This window comes from Acomys russatus, chromosome 6 (assembly GCF_903995435.1).
Source record: "Acomys russatus chromosome 6, mAcoRus1.1, whole genome shotgun sequence".
Lineage (NCBI taxonomy): Eukaryota > Metazoa > Chordata > Mammalia > Rodentia > Muridae > Acomys > Acomys russatus.
The window spans coordinates 75,179,775-75,193,318 of NC_067142.1; the positions used below are offsets into that span (position 1 = coordinate 75,179,775).

The following is a 13,544-nucleotide window of genomic DNA, read 5'->3' on the forward strand; positions in this document are numbered from 1 at the left end:
CCACCTACCCTAGATCGGAGAGAAAGGAGATTTAGGGCAACAGGAGAAGTAATCCTTGTTGAATTCGGTTTCTGGGAGTGATTCCTCTGGAGTAATCGGCAGGATTTCAGCAGACCAGCAATTCCACCAAAGTTGCTGCTGAGCCTGGTGCAGCAGCCAGAGCCCAGAGCCTTGAAGCCTTCACTGGAGTGGTTCTCTCTAGGAGCCTCTCAAAGTGGAGCAATGAACAGCCAAACAACACCAAGACCCAAAAAACCCCACCTCCTGTTTCAGCTGCTCTCCCACAAGTCTGTTCCCCATCCCACACTTGGGATCAAAACAAAAACATGTTTACACCCACTAAAATAAAGAAAGAAAGAAAGAAAGAAAGAGCTTTTCATTTACAGCATTCTGTTGACAGAACAGACATTTCACACACTCTATACATGAAGGCATCAGGTCATAACGTTCGGCTTTTGGTTTACTGTGGAGCAGTGACTCCTCTTCTTCAGTAGGCCTGGCACTCCCTTGCTCTAAGCGTATTTTCCCACCAGCACTGAGACAGATCTGTGCTTTCCCTGAAGGCATTTTCTTAGCTGTTTTCTAAGAAACAGCCATTTACTAACCAAAATTAAGCCGCTGCCACCACCAAAGAAGCTTTTCTTGGTCTTGAGATGGCTCTGCAGGCTCAGCCTCACTAGCCTGGCGCCCGAGCTCAGTCTGCAGAACCCGGAAAAGGTGGAGAGACCAATGCAACAGCTTTGTTCTGACCTCTACGTATGTGGAGGACATGTAAGCACACATGTGCACACAATAGTAAATTAGTAAGTGGAGGGCTGTCAGGATGGCTCAGTGGGTAAAAACATTTGCCATATAAGCTCAGACCCCAGAATCCAAATAAAAGCAGAGAAAAAAAACACCACAAAAGTATCCTTTGCCAGTTATGCCACGGCACACACAAGAATGAATTTAAGCTGGATGGAGTGGCCCGCTTCTGTAATCTCAGAACTCTGGAGGCAGAGGCAGGCAGATGGATCTGTGTGAGTTCGAGGCCAGCCTGGCCTACAAATCAGTCGAGGACAACCAGGGCTACACAAAGAAACTATCTCAAAAAAAAAAGCAAACAACAAAAAAGAATTTTTTTGTGTGTGATAATTAACCTTATTTTCTTTTCCTTTAGTTGTTTTCAGAATAATGTAGAAATCCATGTTGCGCATATCCAGAGTGGCCTGAGCCAGATGGGAAACTTACACGCCTTTGCAGCCAACAACACCAACAGAGACTGAGCGCAGGAGACCTGGTGCCCCGCTGCACCAGCCCGTGGTCTGAGGATTCCTTTTCCGTAACCTAAGCTTCCAACACCAATAACCCATCTGCTGGAAAAAAGGGACCTGTACATCTCCAGATACGGCTTTTTAATACACGGAACTGCTTCTCGAGCCAGCATCATGCTGACCAGCGTTTATTTATTGTTCTTTATTATCCAGAGGCAGTAGTGTTGCTTATATTTCATGTTTATCAGCAAATATTTTTAACCTGAAGCTATCTGAACATACTCTCTCATGGAGGCGTGTGCTCACCATTTTCATCCGTGCACGAGTTCGCTCAGCACATGCAGATGACTCCTGGGACAGAGAACATGAAGAAACACGGTCTTTCCATGCGTGAAGGTGGGAACCCGTCTGCAGAATCGCCGGTCCAGAGAATTTGCTTGATCATTAGACCTGAGGCTTCAAGTGTGCATCGGGAGTGTGGAATATGGATGGGAAACATGGACTTAAGTATATGTTACGTATACTGACAGTGTGACATGGTTCTATAGATCAGTTTATAATAATAAATATTTTAATTTATCCTAATTTATAAAAGCTTTGTCGTTTATCAGTAGAAGAAAATGAAGGAGCAGGAAGAACTGTACTGTGGAATGCTGGGTTTCAGTGAGTGGACTTGGCATGCCTTTCCATGAGTCAGGGCAAAAGTACTATTGTTAAATTTATTTTTAAAAAAGACTGATAACACACTATTTTCATATTTTTGTTTATTTGCACAACTTTGAACCAGATTACTGGTTAAGATCCAACAGTACACACAATTTATAAAGTAAAAATATTTTATAAGGAAAGAATATGACTGGTGTGAATTACAGTGGGAGGTTTGGTTTTAGTTTTTTTCTTGTTTGGCTTGGTTTGGTTTTTCTTTTTTAAGAAAAACCCTGCCTAAAATAATCTTGTAAAAAGTATGTATTTTAAATTTTTTGTTTTAATATAGAATATTATAAAGCCAAAATATAATTGTTTTCAGATTTGGAATTTAAAACATAGCTATAGAGGTATTCTGATTCTTTGACGTCTCATAAGATGAGACTTTTTGTATATTAATGTATAATAAAACTGAAATAAGATTATTTTCCTTGAAATTTTTGTATAGTTTAAAAACGCTTCTGTGTTTTTTGTCGGTGTTGGGCACTGCAGATGAATAGTGCAGAGTTTATATTTAGCTAAACTGTTATGTTATTAAGAAATGCATAAAGCTTTTATTCTTAATATTTGTAATTCTAAATAAATCAACCTATGAAATTTAATCTTATCTGCATTCTCACTTTATTAATACAAGATAGTTCATTCTATTTAAAATATTTTCAGAGTGCTGGAGAGATGACTCAGAGATTAAGAGCACTGTCTTTTCTTCCAAGGGTCATGAGTTCAATTCCCAGCAACCACATAGTGGCTCATAACCATCTGGTGCCCTCCTCTGGTGTGTGGGCACAGTCAGGCAGAATACTGCATAATAATAAATTAATTAATTAAATGTTTTTGGAGGGCTGGTGAGATAGCTCAGCAGGTTGAGAAGCACTTGGTGGCCAGTCTGGCGCTCTGAGTTTGGTCCGCACAACAAACATGGTACCAGGAAAGAACCTAGTTTTTGGGATATAAATTACAGGTTAATCACCAGGTGTTTTGGCATTTTTTGTTTGTTTGTTCTGTTTTTTATTTTAAGAGAATTTCCCACTATTGCCTAAGCAGGCTTTGCATCTGGAACTTAAACCACACACAAAACACACTGCACCAGCCGGGCATGGTGGTGCACACCTTTAATCCCAGCACTTGGGAGGCAGAGACAGGCTTATCACTGTGAGTTCAAGACCAGCCAGGTCTACAAAGCGAATCCAAAACAGCCAGGGCTACACAGTGAAACCTTGTCTTGAAAAAACAAAAACAAGACAAACTGCACTATGCGCAGCTCTAATCATATTGGAAAACCCCCATCCAGTATTATTCTAGGGAGAAGTGGTTTGTTTTGTTTTTCATCTGTGAATAAATCACTGTGAAAACACTAAGCAAGTAAATTACTTTTCCTAGTATGGATCTAGCAGAAGACTAAATTTAATGTATTCTGCCTAGAAGCAGGTAAATATTTTTGACATTTTCTTTGTATTGCTTGCAGCACATCTGTTGCACTTTAAGTCAGACCACATTTTGTAGTACTGTGGCCTTCAGTGCTGTGTTGACAGCAGAGTCTGTGCCCAAGAACATGGCTGAACCGATTTTCGTTAAGGAAAGAACTAATTCACATAGTTTGAATCAACTACACCTCGGTTTGGATGATACTGCCACTGCTGAGCACTGGGGCTCAGTTACTCAATACTGGCTCTAAAAAGTCAAATGGACTGGTCACTGAGAATGTAAAAAATGATCTGCCTATTAAGTTTTCTTTAGTGAGCTGGCCTGGCCAGGGTAAACCCATAATCCCAGTTTACTGGGAGGCTGAGACAGAAGGATCAGAAGCCAGCCTGAGCAGCTTCGTGAGACTCCATCTCAAAGAGTTAGAAAGGGGGCCAGCAGTGGTGGTGCACGCCTTTGATCCCAGCACTTGGGAGGCAGAGGCAGGCGGATCTCTGAGTTCAAGGCTAGGCTAGTCTCTAGAGTGAGCCCTAGGGCAGCCAGGGCTACACAGAGAAACTCTTATGTTGAAAACCATCCCCCAACCCCCTCTCTTTCATGTGCATGGGACCCCTCACCCCCTCTCTTTCATGTGCATGGGTGTTTTGCCTGTCTGCACCATTTGTTTGCCTGTTGCCCAAGGAGGCCAGAAGAGGACATCAGATCTGGAACTAGAATTAAGGATAGAAACTGGCAACAGCTGAACAGTGGTGGCGCACGCCTTTGATCCCAGCACTCGGGAGGCAGAGGCAGGCAGATCTCTGTGAGTTCGAGGCCAGCCTGGTCTACAAAGGCAGTCCTGGACCAGGACAGCCAGGGTCACACTGAGAAACCCTGTCTCGAGAAACCAAAAAAAAGAAAAAAGCTGGAGATTGAACCTGGGCCCTCTGCAGGAACAAGTGTTCTTAATTGCTGAACCAGCTCTCTAGCCCATAATTACATTATTTCTTTTTTACAATGAGTATATCATTAGCTTTAAGTTGTTCTGAGATCTTTTCTGTCTTGTCGCTGGATTTGTACTATCTCAATTGTGTAGGCTTTGACCTTTTTCAAACCTACTTTATTTGGGTTTCTTTAATGCTTATAACCTCCCTTCTAACCCACCTACCCTAGATCGAAGAGAAAAGAGGTTAATGGGAACAGGAGAAGTAGACCTTTTTAGATTGAGTTCCTTGGAGCGATTCCACTGGTGTAGTCGGCAGGATTCCAGCAGATCCATTAAACAGTAAACCAGCAATTCAACAAAAGTGACTGCAACCTGCAGCAGCCAGCAGCCTGAACTAGGAGCAGCAGCTGGAACTTGGAGCCTCAAAGCATTCTCTGGAGCGGTTCTCTCGAGGGGCGTCTTGAAGTGGAGCAATGAACTGCCAAACAATAGGAAACAATACCAAGACCCAAAGGCCCTGCCTCCTGTTTTGGCGATATATATATATATATATGTATCCCCTCAGAGTTGGTACTAAGATGTTTTTCAGCTGTCAAAGACCAAGCCTGCAAGAGGTGGTTCATCTTCTAGTGGATAAACATCACCTGTTCTCTCACAATTCTGTTCCCCATCCCCCACTTGGGATAAAAACAAAAACATGTTTACATCTACTACATAAGTGGCCTAAATTGTCATCAGTTTAAGTGTGAGGCACTGGTAGTGAGACTTCAAACTACCATATTAGTTTTGTTTTTTTAAATAAATCTTAAGTTAACTTAGTCATTTACATATACTAGGAATGCAAAAATAGGGGCGGGGGGGTGGGGGGGGGGGGTGGGGGGGTGGTGTCTAAAACCGAAATACTCATGAATCTTACATACTTTGAACAAGTGTGATGCTTTGAATGAGAATGCCCCTAGAGCTCACATGTTTGAATACTTGGTCCTCAGTTGGTGGCACTGTTTGGGAAGGATTGGGAAGTGTGGCCTTGTGGAGGATGTGTGTTACTGGGGGTTAGGCTTTGAGGCTGCAGAAGCCTCCTGCTACCCCTGGTACCATATTCCTTTTCAAATGTGTGAGCTCTTCCCACTGTCCTGCCTTTACTTCTCCATCCTAGGCACTACTTCACTGTAGCTGTAAGCCCAGGTAAACGCTGTCTTTTATAAGTTGCCCTGGTCATGGTGTTTTATCACAACACTGTAAAAGTAGCTAACGCAATAAGCTTTAAAATTTTTTTTCTTATATACATTTATTTATTTATTTTGTACCTGTGTATGTATGTGGGTGCACACCACTGCACACATGTGGGAGCCAAAAGACAGCTTTAGAGAATCAGTTCTCCCTTCTGCCGTGTGGGTCCTGGGGATGGAACTCGGGCTGTCAGGGCTGGTGGCAACATGTTTACCTCCAGTGATCCATCTCAACAGCTTGGCAAATAAATTCCCAAGGCACTCTATTTGCAGAAACTTTCCTTCAAAATATTTTCTCAGCCATTCATTACGGGCTCAGCAACTGTGCACTGAGGTGTGGGAAAACAGGATTCATTTCCATGGAATTTCCATCAGAACACTAGTGAGGAGCATTTAGTAATTCGCTAATGTTTCACAGGAGACATAATAGCCAGTGCTAAGAGAAATGGAGGTCAAAGAAATAGATATTTAAAAATTAAGATTAAGCTGGATGGTGGTGGCACATGCCTTTAATCCCAGCACTTGGGAGGCAGAGGCAGGTGGATCGTTGTGAGTTCAAGGCCAGCCTGGTCTACAAAGCAAGTCTAGGATAGTCAAGGCTATACAAAGAAACCCTGTCTCAAAACAAAACAAAACAAAAATAAAAATTAAGTTTAGACCCCAGGCATGGTGGCACACACCTTTAATCCCATCACTTGGGAGGCAGAGGCAGGTGAATCACTGTGAGCTCCAGGCCAGCCTGGTCTACGAAGCAAGTCCAAGGCTACACAGAGAAACCCAGTCTCGAAAACAAGCAAGCAAACAAAAAACCCTTCAGATTAGTTAGAAAAAGTGTAGGCTTTAGAAAGGTGGGTTCCTGAGCTGTTTTTTGTTCTGTTGTGTTTTAATTTACTTATTCTGTATACCGTGTTCTGTCTGCAGGCCAGAAGAAGGCATCAGATCACATTATAGATGGTTGTGAGCCACCAGGTGGTTGCTGGGAATTGAACTCAGGACCTCTGGAAGAGCAGTCAGTGCTCTTAACCACAGAGCCATCTCTCTAGGCCTCCTGAACTATTTGAAAGAGATTTTTTTTTTCCACTGAGTCCCACCAGAAAGGAGGGACTGCAACAGAGAGGCACACTGTGGGAAAATGATCTTCAGGTTGGTACAGGCTGAAGATGACGTCATCTGTTGGGAGTGTGCTCAAAAGGGTCTTATAATTGGATAACTGGGGGCTGCCACAGATTTCTTAATTTAAAACAATGAGTGTGTATTGGGGAGGGGTGCTGGAGAGATGGCTTAGAGGTTAAGAGCAATGGCTGCTCTTCCAAAGGTCCTGAGTTCAATTCCCAGCAACCACATGGTGGCTCATAACCATCTGTAATGAGATCTGGTGCCCTCTTCTGGCAGGCAGGTAGAATTCTGTGAACATAATGAATAAATCTTATGAGATGAGAGGCACAGGGCTCTTAAAAGAACTTGAATGTAATGTCTTTACTGATTGAGCATAAAGATGGCAGGCCAGGCCAGATGAAAGGCCATCAAGTGAAGGCAGGGGAGAGGTGGTAAGACACGTGACTTCATTTAGAAGAGACACGCTGAAGAATTACACGGTAATGGCTGTAATTAATATCAACATTTCATATACTTGAAAATTGCTAAAATAATAGATGGTAAGTGTCATTACAGGGAAAAGAAAAGGAAGGTGACTGTGAGGTCATGCATGTGCTAAACAGCTTGATTTGGATATATATATGCTGTATATCATATACAATTTTAAACAAAAAGGCAGCATCTGATTGTGGCGGCACACACTTGTAGTCCCAGCCCTTGGAAGATAAAGGTAGGAGGACAGGAGTTCAAGGCCATCCTTAGTTACACAGCAAGGTTAATAACAAAACAAAAAAGTCATAAATCTTGGTGATTAGGTTAGAGCTCAGGGTGTGGTTTATTAGAGGGAGTGACTCTAGGTTGTAAGTCCTAGAGGGACCAGGAGAAGACAGCATCTGCGGAGAAAAGGGGGAAATTGAGTCATGAAGAAAACAAGTTCTGAACAATCAGTCTGAAAAGTAAGAATAGCCCTAATAAGAAGGCCCAGGGCATGTAGGCCGAATTAAATGTGCAGTCTTGGAGATTCACAGGGAATCCTGGGTAGGAGGACAGATGGCCACAGAGAACAAGCCACCGCTAGAGGCTCAGTGTCGGAGAAACCTGCACACGAGAGATGATCCAGAACCGTTATCAATATTAGCAAAGCCATCGGCAGCAACATGAGCGAGGCCACACCCAGTGGAAGTCCAGGTAGGGTGGTGCTGTGGTTTGTGTCTCCTAGACTCCTCTGACTGCATCCCGAACTCTCCCAGGATGCTCAAAAGTTACCTAAGGCGGAAAAGATATGCTCCTCCCATGAGTCCAACTTTGAGGTGGTATCTTCAGAGAGAGGTGAATAGGTTTCAAAACTCTGACCTTGGGAGCCAGGCACGAAGGCACCTCCTCCAGCCCTGCTGGGATCCGGAAGGCAGTTCACCTCTGCCTCTAGAGGCAGCTGGGGCTTCAAAGTTCTTGCGTCAGGCCCAGGAGCCGAGGGGCGATGGAGGAAAACTTGCTGCCTTGAGGATAAGGGCTGAAATGACTTCCCACTCTGGCGCCTGGACTTGGCTCGTCTGTTCTGGAACCACACCTTGGGGGCAGGAGGGGAAAAAACAAAAACAAAAACCCTGCTCAGCTGCTTTGAGTTGGTGTTTGAATGAGAGAGCATCTCCACCCCAGACTCAGTGGCGCACACCTGTAATCCCAGCACTTGGCAGGCAGAGGCAGGTGGATTTCTGTGCCAGGGTTACAGGCCTGAACACCTGGTTTCCGTGGGCATGGGACCTAGGGCTTCAAGCACGCTAGGCAAGCACTCTACGAAGACAGTCACATCCCCAGACTGGCTTGGAGTGCTTGTGCTATCACTCTGTTCACAACTAAGGATATAAATTCCAGTTATTAGCCGTGGCTCTCTGCTCAGAGCCTGTGGTTTACAGAAAGCACTGGAGCTGACGGTTTGATGTTCAGAGCCCTAGACCTTCCCTGCCATTCTCAGACGCAGAGCTGGAATGCTACCTGCTTCTAAATTTTACACTCCTTTAATTCCAGCACTGGAGAGGCAGAGGCAGGCAGACCTCTGTGAGTTTGATGCTGTACTGGTGTACAGAGTTAGTTGCAGGACAGATAGCCAGGGCTACACAGAGCAGGTGGATCGCTGTGAGTTCGAGGCCAGCCTGGTCTACAAAGGGAGTCCAGGACAGCCAAGGCTACACAGAGGAAACCTGTCTCAAAAAGAGAGAGCGAGCGAGAGAGAGAGAGACAGAGACAGAGACAGAGAGACAGAGAGACAGACAAAGAGAAACTGTTAGGACTCTGCTTCAGTCTGTCTACCTGTAATGTCACTGCTTAACTGCCACGAAGGCGTGGCCCTGCCCTGGGCCATATAAAAGACAGGCCCTCCACAGGGCTCCCCGCTCTCTGTATCTCCTCGCTACTTCTCTCTCTCTCTCTCTGGGGTACCCCTTCCTCCTCTCCTTCTCCCCCCATGCTCATTTAATAAACTCTGTGTAACATAGTATCTGTCTGGTAGCTTGAAATCTATCATCGGCCTTAAATATATATATATATATATATATATATATATATATATATATATATATATATATATATATATATATATATATATATCAGAAACTTTATATAAAAACAAAACAAAAACAAAAAACCAAACCAAAAAGGACAGATTCTTGTGGCGCCTAGGCTAGCAGGGATGCCTTTGAGTGCCTTGATCCTTCTGCTTCTACCTGCTAAGTGCTAGGATTTCAGGCATGTGCCACCACACTTCGCTTCTATCTACGATTTATAAGGGGGACATTTACAATGAAAAAAGAGGTCACAGAAGTAAAGGCACCCACAGTCCTTAGGCAACAAGCTACTCTGCTTCCAGGATTGACATTCAAATTATTTGGGGTCCACTTTTCAAAGTCTAGACTCCCTCATCAAACCAGGTAGGTATTTTTCCTCAGTGAATCTCATTTCTGTGTGTAAATTTCTTTACTATTTTTCCATGATTACTGAAAGTGGCCTGCTTAGGAAGCCTATAGTGACAACTGTTGAAAGTAACAGTTGAAGCCAGGCCAGGCAGTGGTGCTGTACTCCCTTAATCCCAGCAGAGGCAGTTGGATCTTGGAGTTTGAGGCCAGCCCAGTTTACAGAGTGAGTTCCAGGACAGCCAGGGCTACACAGAGAAACCCTGTCTTGAGGGAGAGTTACAACTGAATTACCACCCTCAGTACCAGAAAAATTAAAAATGAAAAATTCCACTCTCCTGGGATTAAATGCGGCCTCCTACACAAAAGTGCACTTGAACACTGTGAGTCCGAGGCCAGCCTGGTCTACAAAGTGAGTCCAGGACAGCCAAAGCTACACAGAGAAACCCTGTCTTGAAAGAAAAAAAAAAACACCCAAAAAGAAAAAGAAAAGAAAAGAAAAAAACTGCACTTGAAATTGGGCATGGTAACACATGCCTTTAATCTCAGCACTTGGGGAGGTAGAGGCAGGCAGACCTCTGTGAATTTGAGGCCAGCCTGGGCTACAAATCCAGTCCAGGACAGCCAAGGCCACACAGAGAAACCCTGTCTTGAAAAACCAAAAACCCAAAACAAACAAAACAACAACAAAACAATGCTTGGGCACGGACTAACAGTCAAGAAGGCAAACTTCTAAACTGGGTGTGTAAGGGGACACACCTGTAATCCAAGCTCCCAAGAAGCTGAGGCAGAAGGATTGTGAATTCAAGTCCAGCCTGGACTACCCAGGACGACCCTGTCTCAAACACACACACACACACACACACACACACACACACACACACACACACACACACCATATTCGCTTCTCCCTAGCAACTCCAGGATTCTGATCTAAAGGACCCCAGACAACAAACTCACTTTGCACTATTTTTTTTCTAAGTGACAAGAAGTTGCTTGCTTGTTTTCAAGGTCTCTGGTGTAACAACCCTGCTCTGCTTCTTAAGATCAAAGCCAGAGGAAAGCTCATGACGGCACCTCCCTCTGTTGTCTTCTTACTGGACACTGGTAAAAGTGCGCAACTACTACCCATCGCCTTCCTGCTGGGACCTTCCGAGGGGTCAGGGAGCTTCCTAGCAGCCCAAATTACAGGCTAACAAGGCCATTACCGACACCCCTCTTTTGTAGTCTAGAATCATGAGGTTCAAAGGCGTCGTGCCCCACGGCCAAAAAATAAATGACCCCACAAGCCTGTGACTCCCGTGAAAGCGACTCACCTGAATCCTGGACTCCGGGAGCAGCGTGAGCGCAGCGAGGCGCTCCCGCAAGTGGATATCAGGGTACATGGTCTGGCGAAAGACGAGCTCCAGCAACTGCAGCTGCTCCGAGCTAAACGACGTGCGCTTGCGACGCTGCGGCGCCGACGGAGCGGCCGAGCTTTTGGGGGGTCCGGGAGGATCCAGGCTGGCGGGGGTCTGCGTTGTTGGTCCTGGGGCTCTGTTTGGAAAGCACGGCGGCGTAACCGCTGGGGCTCGGGAGTCGGGAAGCGCCGAGGGCAGCCCAGTGCCTGGGCGCGAAGACGGGAGCAGGGGCTCTCTAGGGTGCGCGTCAGGAAAAGTGGGGAAAGCGGCGCCTTCTGCGAACTGGAGCTGCTGGGACCCTGCTGCGGCCATGGCTCCTGGAGGCTTCCCGCGATCCCCGCTTGTCTGCAGTTATAGCGGCCAAGAGCCAGGGAGGGGGGCGGCGGTGCCATCAAAGGCGTGGGTGCAGGGAAGCCGCGTCTCCTCGGGGTGCGAGCCCGCCCCAGCCCCGCCAGACGCCGCAGGAATAATCGCTTCCGCTGACCAGGGGACGGAGGGAAGGAGGCGCGAACTTGATTCCCGGCTGCTCCATGCCTTCCCCGCCTATCCGCCGGCCAGCCCGACCATCAATCCACATACCTAGAGCCGCTCTGCTCCGGAGGGGCCATCTCAATTGTGGGCCATATTTGAACAGAACCCCCTCTTCTGGGTCAAAATGTCCCTAACAGCGCCTGGATCTCTCAGGTCCTCGCCCTGCGCCTGGCCTGCTGTCAGCCTGTCACCATCAAAGGCGCTGTTTACCACCCCTGCTATGTGCTAGACCTTACTCCAGGTTGGTCAAACAGCCTAGCCCTGCCCTCCACAAACCACCCTTGACACATCCTGAATCCGAGGGGGTTGTAGATAAAGAGATCTCAGAGGGGACACACACATCCTGAGGAGGGAGGATGCTCCTGTTTAGAATATGTGACCTGTCAATAAGGATGCTTTGCTGGGAAGGTTGAAGTTGTACCGGGTTAGCGCTCCTTAAGAGTCCCAATAGTAACTTAATAAAAAAAGAAAGGAAGGAAGAAAGAAAGAAAGAGCCGGTGTGGTGGCGCACGCCCTTAATCCCAGCAGTCGGGAGGCAGAAGCAGTGGAATCACTGTGAGTTCGAGGCCAACCTGGTCTACAAAGCGAGTCCAGGACGGCCAAGGCTACACAGAGAGATCCTGTCTCGAAAAACTGAAAAAGAAAAACTTAATAACAGTGCTCAAAACCCGAGGAAATAAAATTTCACACGCGCGTGAAATTTTGCTAGCCAGTGCTCTCTCGCCACGAGCATCTGCCTCACACAACACTCTGCCTCTACCAGGCCCTCTGTGACCACCTGTTGGAACAGAAACCAAGTTCTCTCACAGAGAAATCAGAAGCACGAAGCGCTTAAACAGAATGGCACAGGGGCAGGCGCGCTGCTTCCACAGCCTCAAAAGGGCTTTCTGCTGAGAAAGAGGTGTTTCACAGCACAGCCCAGGACCTGTTCCTGCTGTTTCTACAATGCTAATAGGAGGTCTCAGAGGAGAAAGTTTGTTTTCCTAAGTGCTCATCATGCCTGCTAATGCACTTGTGGGTCCTATAGATGGTCTAAAGAGGGCAGTAGGTCCATCATAACTGAGACACAGGTTGTAAGCCACCTGACGCGGTGCTGGGAACAGAACCCCTGTCCTCCCGAAGGGCAGCAAGTGAGCATATCTATGGGTAATTAATTATTCCAGTGGAGTATCAGTGGGAAAGTGCTCTGGCCTCCTGCCTTACTTACCCCCAAGCCTGCTTTTCCATCCAATTCCTTCCCCTCAAACATACAACACACACACACACACACACACACACACACACACCCCTTCAACCCCTTTCTTTTTCTTTCCTCTTTTTTTTTTTTTTTTTTCCAAGACAGGATTTCTCTGTGTAGGCTTGGCTCTTCTGGACTTACTTTGTAGACCAGGCTGGTGTCGAACTCTCAGAGATCCACCTGCTTCTGTCTCCCTCAGTGCTGGGATTATAAGCATGCACCACTGCCCCCAGCTGGTCTTCTATTTCTTTGACTGAGTTTTCAGGCTCACAGCATATGGAATGGAAAATTAGATTTTTATTTCGCTATGTTTCTTTTTCTCCCCCACCCCCACATATATATTAGGGTCTTGTGTATCCCAGTCTCAAAGTCTCTGTGTAGTCAAGGATGACTTTGAACTTCTGATCTTCTCCCCTCCACCCGCCAAAGCTACATTTACTGACATCTCACACAATGCCTGATTTTGTAGGGTGTTGGAGATCAAACACAGGGCCTCATACATGTCAGGCAAACTCTGTAACACCTAGTCTACACATGGCAGCATTTGTTTATTAATTTAGAGACTGGGTAGCCCAGGCTAGCCTTAAACTTGAGATCTACCTGCCTCTCAGCTTTCATACTTACTTTTATTCTTTTTGTTTGTTTGTTTTTCGAGACAGGGTCTCTCTGTGTAGCCTTGGCTGTCCTGGACTCGCTTTGTAGACCAGGCTGGCCTCAAACTCACAGTGATCCACCTGCCTCTGCCTCCCGAGTGCTGAGATTAAAGGCGTGTGCCACCCCACTGGCCTTGCTTTTATTCTTTTCTTTCTCTTTATTATTTTTTTCTGTGATGGTGAGGATC

At 46.0% G+C, this 13,544-nt stretch overlaps 2 protein-coding genes across 3 annotated transcripts in view; one reads left to right on the forward strand and one right to left on the reverse strand.

Moving 5' to 3' along the window:
- The window catches only part of Lin9 (lin-9 DREAM MuvB core complex component), a 48,452-nt gene extending 45,905 nt beyond the window's left edge, over positions 1–2,547 (forward strand). Inside the window, exon 15 of the mRNA XM_051148019.1 lies at positions 1,160–2,547. Within this exon, the coding sequence (XP_051003976.1) occupies positions 1,160–1,265 (106 nt within the window). The 3' untranslated portion in view covers positions 1,266–2,547. The remainder of the gene's footprint in view (positions 1–1,159) is intronic.
- A 5,337-nt stretch (positions 2,548–7,884) lies between these two features.
- On the reverse strand, positions 7,885–11,247 carry Mixl1 (Mix paired-like homeobox). 2 transcript variants are annotated; one of them, XM_051148279.1, is made up of 2 exons: positions 10,852–11,247; positions 7,885–8,196 (listed from the first exon to the last, which is right to left on the reverse strand). In XM_051148279.1, exons 1-2 carry the CDS (start codon positions 11,245–11,247, stop codon positions 7,885–7,887), a joined length of 708 nt encoding a protein of 235 aa, XP_051004236.1. The 2 variants fall into 2 exon arrangements, with proteins under 2 accessions (XP_051004236.1, XP_051004235.1); XM_051148278.1 differs by having other exon boundaries at positions 7,885–8,241.
- Between the last annotated feature and the right edge of the window lie 2,297 nt (positions 11,248–13,544).

Excerpts from the sequence above, each read along its gene's own strand:
- Mixl1 (XM_051148278.1), bottom strand. The coding sequence starts at position 11,247 with ATGGCCGCAGCAGGGTCCCAGCAGCTCCAGTTCGCAGAAGGCGCCGCT. Across the intron at positions 8,242-10,851 it reads TCCCGGAGTCCAGGATTCAG|CTGAGCAGGGTTTTTGTTTT; the intron begins GTGAGTCGCTTT and ends AACTCAAAGCAG.